At 39.3% G+C, this 6,353-nt stretch overlaps 1 protein-coding gene across 1 annotated transcript; it reads right to left on the minus strand.

Annotated features, from left to right (window-relative positions):
- Positions 1 to 3,858: 3,858 nt before the first annotated feature.
- Positions 3,859 to 5,126, minus strand: T265_14605 (hypothetical protein; the record flags this gene model as incomplete). Its single annotated transcript, XM_009174389.1, has 2 exons — positions 3,859 to 4,068; positions 5,043 to 5,126. 2 exons carry the CDS (start codon positions 5,109 to 5,111, stop codon positions 3,898 to 3,900), a joined length of 240 nt encoding a protein of 79 aa, XP_009172653.1.
- Between the last annotated feature and the right edge of the window lie 1,227 nt (positions 5,127 to 6,353).

Here is a 6,353-nt window from a genome sequence, read left to right on the forward strand (position 1 = left end):
TATCATTCCCTCTTACGGATCGCTTGGATTAGCGACGGCCGCGTTTTTTTACCAAAAGCCAGGTGCTTGCGTCCAATGCCTTGCCTTAACAAAAAATCTGGAAGTAGTATGTTGCACCGATGGGTGTTCCTAATTCTTGGTATGCTTAATTTCAAAGTTGCGTGCAATACAGTAAAGGGTAGTGATGTTGCACACAACTCCAACAACCCGCTTTGTCCCCATGTCTGACCAGCTGCAGTCATTTGTGTTTCAACGGATTAAAGGTCAAGTACGAGTTTCATCCTAAGTATGGTAGATGACCAACTGAGACTTGCTGGCAAATTATCAAGTACGATATGCAAATAAAAATGGCAGTGGATCAGAAGCTACGCAAGTTTCAATACCGTCATGATCGTGAAAATGAACTGGAACCTAAGAAACTCTTCGTCGATGTTATTCGAGCTAACAAGTGTTTACCTAAAGTGATCAGTGACTGTTAGTTAACCTCAACAGCAAACTCTTTCTCTCAGTTGGTACTCGGTTCATAGATAATGTAATAAGCCCGAAGAACTTGATTTGAAAGTTGGCTTGGTCAGAATCGGCATTTTTCAGTAGCCACCATGGTAAAAGCACGCTTTCATGTACTGTTCCGAGTTCCAGTACACCTCCTCAATTCATCTACCTGTGAATGCAGGCGTTCAAAGACCTGTGTCCATTCTCCTAATATCTAATGTGGACAGTGTAAGAAAAGCGCCTAGATCATGAACCTGCGGTACACCCGAAACAAGTGATCAACACCTTCTGGAACAATCAACAAAATATTATGTTCCCGTGCGCATCAACTGGTTGAGAATGCTGCATATATAGCTGAAACATTGATGAATAACAGAGTGACTGTCCTAATGAAAGGAAGGAGGCCTTTGCTGAGGAGTTATTTATTAGATAAACAATAACTGAACAGTTACAGACTATTGGACAGGAAAGCAAAACTCTCATATGCATCTTGTTCAAAAAAACTTAATATTCATCTTCTCCTCGAACGCGTCTTCCTAAAGTTTCCTGGATATTCGTTAACTGTTGCCCGAGTCCAAGCAAATGCCACAAAGCAACTCCACAAATTCCGCAACAGACCCCCCTTTCAAGAGACGCAAACCGAAGTTAAGACAAAACATACTACTCGCATTCTTCCCCATCAGTAGTATCACCTTTTCACTAGTAGCGTCAAGCGTAAACAAACGCCTTACTCGGCATATATCAGTGAGGTCCCATCAAAATGAGAAGTATGATGAAATCCAGCAGGTTCAAACTTAAAAACTTCAGCGTTTCTTACAGCCAATTAATTATTTTTCTTTTAAATGCGCATTTGTGTAACCTCAGTGAGGATTCACAGTAGATAAAAGCAGTTGCGAAATTTGTGCACCTTAGTATTTGGTGAGTCCAGTTATTTAGCATGCTTGTTTTATTCGGCAGTAAGCTTGTTGTATCCACACTGAGACATTTACACCGACCGCAAATAGTGAAATATACCCACCAAAGCATAAGTTACGCGTGTCCGATTCTTGCGCTATCTTAATCATGGTGAAATCTTTTACTAAACTAGACAATATTATAATCTATTATTAAACAATGTGTAACCCTTTCCATTTAAAATCTTCAATAAAAACCCAACTGGTTCGCAAACGCACACTTCTCTAACGGTACCAAAGTTTGCACTCCGTTTTGGAGAGTAAAAACTTAATTCTTGGGACTGAAAATTCTTTACAATTTAAGCCCATCTTGGTTTGACATAAATTGCAGGGTGACAGAAAGTGAACTCATTCAGTTCATGCTTGAATTCACCCTCTATTTCTCTAGCTTTTGATGTACAGATGAATTAAGTAAAAATTTGTTCAGACTACATTTTTTAGTTTTGACCTACTCCATGAGTGGTATATTTTAATGGGACATTCCACAATGCTAGGAAATACACCTTGCGTCGATAGAGAGTTGTTTGTTACCAACAGCCTTTGGGAAGTCAGTAGTCATTTGATTTGACTCAAAAACGAATCTTTGCCATCTGCACAGATATCCTAGTAATAAAGGAAATGAGTTGTTTGTTCACCGCCACTGTCAGTATTTAATGCTTTTACGGACAAATCAGATTTCTGGTGCGTGACATGGTCATCAGTGAGCTCATTTGGCTTATTCGTACAAAGACCCATTTTCGTGCTATTACTTCGTTTACTCCAGTTATGAAGTACACATGAATAAAGGAAGTCTGTTTCTAGGCCAAAACGGGATGCTTTGGTCGTTTGACCATTCACTGGCGTAGTTGGGTACGTCAGTTGGTTAACACTGAAAGTAAGCCATCAATCTACGCTTTGTGGAAACTGTCACAAAGTCTTTTTCATACCTGGCAATGAAGTAAGCAATTGCCTCTCGTGCCGACGAGAAATGTTGCCCATGTTCTGTGGGTCGTATTTTTTAGGAAATGTAACTTTTAAAATGGAGAAGATACAACTTGTCCGCGTCTGTTTGTGCTCCAGCTTAGTTTATTCGTTGACAACTTACTTTATCTAACGAAACTTCTGCCCAATGGTCGCATGCAATTATACAGATATTTTACGTTCGTGGGATAAAATCCCCCAAAGGAGGCGCAGCCAACTCATTCCGACAGTTTGACCAAATGAGTCCAATATACTCAAATAGCCACCGACGCTCGTTCAGAAAGGATTCTGACTTTTTCCAGCAATTGGGTTATACGTCCAAGGTAACATGTGCCATGACTCAGATTGACGGATGGAGTTAAACTCTAAAAATTGTTTGGCGAGCACCGGTTGTGAAACTTATTACCAAATTGCACAGTATCTCACCACGCCGAACACGTTTGATGATATTCAATAAGAATTTCAGCCCTCCGCTCATTGAGAGTTTCGCGATACGGTTGCATATTTTCAGTAAGGAAGACCAAAATCTGGATTAAAAATTTCTCAGATAAAATGTTTGCATCTCATCGAATTAAAGTAAATGGACACAACCTAATCTAACGTAGTTGGCTTTATGATCCTTTAGCCTGCAAAGTACGCCGTTTAAACTGAAAACACAGTTCTTTCGGATTTCGCACAGAGAAACTGTAGTTTCCACTTTACTCCTTCGAAGATTAGATTCACCATAACATATTTCCGCCTGTCGACCTGACCACTCAAGGCGAAAACTGGTCGATTGGATACTACGTTAAGAACTACTTGGATTTTGAGTCAGCGTCACCGACTGTGTTTCTTTGCCGGCGACCTTGTGACACGTTTCTCTAGACACAGAACTTTGTGGTAATCTAAGCGTATTTCTCAGCTCGTTCCGTATCCACTTAAAGAAGCATCATTTTATTGTGTCTTACCGTTTAATAATCAATGGTCACTTATTTAGTGGATCGCTTTAGTGAGCACAGCCACTCTGTCGTACGGATTTGCTCAGAACAATACAAAAAAGCCCTCATAAGAGATTATGATACAACTCTGTGGCCATTAAAATTAGCGCCATGCAAGCAAAAAAACAACACTTTTGTTGACTTCTTGATTTTGCTCCAGCAGCAAAAAGAACGTCGAATCGTTCTTTTTTTAATCAGTACTACTTCACCTTTTGATGTGCGCAGAATATTTCACTGCTTGTAATAATGAATCGCAATGGATTTTTACTACATTTCTCAGACAGATTAATGTGGAACGAGGAGAAAAACATTCAAGTGTACTATGATGTCCCAGAGTTTACCTGAAAAAAACCAAACTGATACTTTAGAGTATTCGTATAGTTATCAAATTGATTGTGCGCAGTGTGCAACATTTAGTTGGTTGATTATTGGGAGTAAAACAAAACACCATCTAATAACAATTATGTATTGGCATTCTTTTGCAGATAATCAGATTATATATTACCAAATGAAAATTAGAACATTATAGGATCCAAGAGTGACCTCTTGTCTGCCGGTTCGAGCTTTCCCTGGACGGTTTTCCCATGAAAAACAAAACGATTACCAATGTCACGATAAGCTTCAGGGACGGCTGGATAGATCTCTGCACCCCAGGGGTCTTCAAAATTGCGTAATCTAAGTGAAGTCTGAAGGAAATGAGAAGTAGACTCAGTGCAAAGAAATGTGCCAATAAATGCACTTAAAATTTTCATTAGTAGTCACACACTCAAAACGCCGATCAGTCAATAAAAAAAGGGCAACACTTGACACTTCTGAACAGTTAACTCCACTAAGATGTAAAAAACCTGATACGTTTTATTCAAGCAAGTGATAGCCAAAATCTTGTTACTAAATTGCTCAAAAAGTCATGTACAGATGAGTTTTCTCGTAAAACTATCTACCAACATGAGTTATGGCCTTTCCCTGTAAAAATGCTTAAACTAAGTTGGCAGAGAACTCGTGATAGTCCAAAAACTGATATGATCGCTTTGGCTACCATCATTTTTCTAGACAACACCGTCGGTTGTGCAAACATTTTCACTCTACATGTCCAAAGAGGCAAAATGGAAGTGAGTCCTAACGCGTTTTATACTGTTTATCCTATGAAGACGCTCCCACAATTTTTGAACAAGAACTAATAATCCGTCCGATTTAGAATCCCCTTCTGGCTACTTTTGGATTTAGTTAGACTTTTAGATTAATTACCTCCGGAACCAGTACTTTATCTTAAGCTTTGGGATTCATGAAGTCATGAGCGATACGGTAACAAAAATCGCGTTCAATACTTAAGCACAGAAAGTTGAAAGCTAGTCAGGTCTAACGGGAGGTAAGGCCAGTATTACTTATTTGGTCATATAAGTGGTTTAGTTAGTCATTTGTGATAGCTAAAATTCTATTCCATTTTTGTGTTACTGCCTAACCATCCCCGCTTGTATTCCACCATATACCTAATTAATATTGAAGGTTCTCTTTGAAACATTTTTGACTATCCTTCCGTGTTTATGTTACCGGTTTTCCAGTTTCACTGCTTACCAAAGCCAATTTCCCGTTCCTATCAAAGTCTGGTTTTTAGGAGCAAATGTGCATTATCAAAAATAAATTTATATGTATATATACTTACCACCAACACTGGGATGCCAACTAGGACAAGACACAGAGCGACCAAACGGCACGACTTCATACAAAACATGAATTTGCGTTTTTACTGGTTTTCTTCATTCCCCTGTTCGTAAACAAAATCGTGTATATATACTTCCATCAACGAGTACAATATGCAGGAGTAAACAGACATGCCAAACAACTACCCAAGACTGCCAATAGCACTGACCACACTGAACGTACGAACATCGGCTGTTCTACTTTGGAAAGTATGAATAAACCGTCCAATCAGGTGAGGTAGTCGGGATAAAAGCTTCATGGGGTCTCACTCACTTTTCTTTATTCTCACTTTGTCCCTCTAAGTAAAAAGACCTCCTGATCGGGGTTGATTTATACTAAAAAATGGTAATGATCACGGGTCCAAGATTACGTTATCCTCTGTGTAAACAACTGGGATTTCAAATTCCCCACGATTTCCTCTCGACGCTGTATGGGGTATTATTTCAGACTTTTGTATCACTTCCGTCCATTTTTACGGTTGTCCTGTCTATCGGGATGTTTTACTTTTCCTTAGATCCCTGTACAACAATACACTGCGTAGGTCAAGCGAGAAAATTAGATTAATCACGGCCGCTAATTAAAATGTAAGGGTTTCAAATGAGCTTGGGGGAACGCTTGCGATAAAAGATGGCAAAATGATCTGAGATCACATTGTCACACGAGCAGGAAAAAATGTTACCAAAAGGTATCATTTCATGTGTATAAGTTAAGAAGCACATAAAATTGTGTACAGTGAGCAGCAACGAGTATCCTGATGTTTGAAATCTGCCAAGCACAATTCAGTCGTAAATAAATAAGCATGCGAGAAAACCCATTCATCAAGTTCCATAATTCGAACTACTTAAAAATATCTGGAGTGATAACTTAGAAAACCAGTTCCACAGTACCATTTATGCCATGTTCCGCCTCTTTTAATATGTAAACGATTTATTTGTTCACTAGAATTGAGTTGTAAAAACGTAACGAACAAATTTAGCAAACCAAACCGACACCACGTTTCAAAATAAACTTGGCCACTGGCCACTTTATCGATGCGAGGATAGGTGTATTTAGCCTACGGATAATTAGTCAGGGTGCCGATTTTCAGAGCTTTGATTCTCACAGATAAAGCCTGAACTGGGTTGTAGATGCTTCTTGAACCTAGGTATTAGCAGCGGCTCGATTCCTACTTTGCAACCCTGACCGTTATAGTTTATGGTCCACTGATCCATTAAGAGAGGGGACCACGGTCGCTTTAGAGTTTTGCTAAGTTTGACCGAGTGAAATATCTTAT

The sequence above is a fragment of the Opisthorchis viverrini genome (assembly GCF_000715545.1).
Source record: "Opisthorchis viverrini unplaced genomic scaffold opera_v5_226, whole genome shotgun sequence".
NCBI classification, from domain to species: domain Eukaryota; kingdom Metazoa; phylum Platyhelminthes; class Trematoda; order Opisthorchiida; family Opisthorchiidae; genus Opisthorchis; species Opisthorchis viverrini.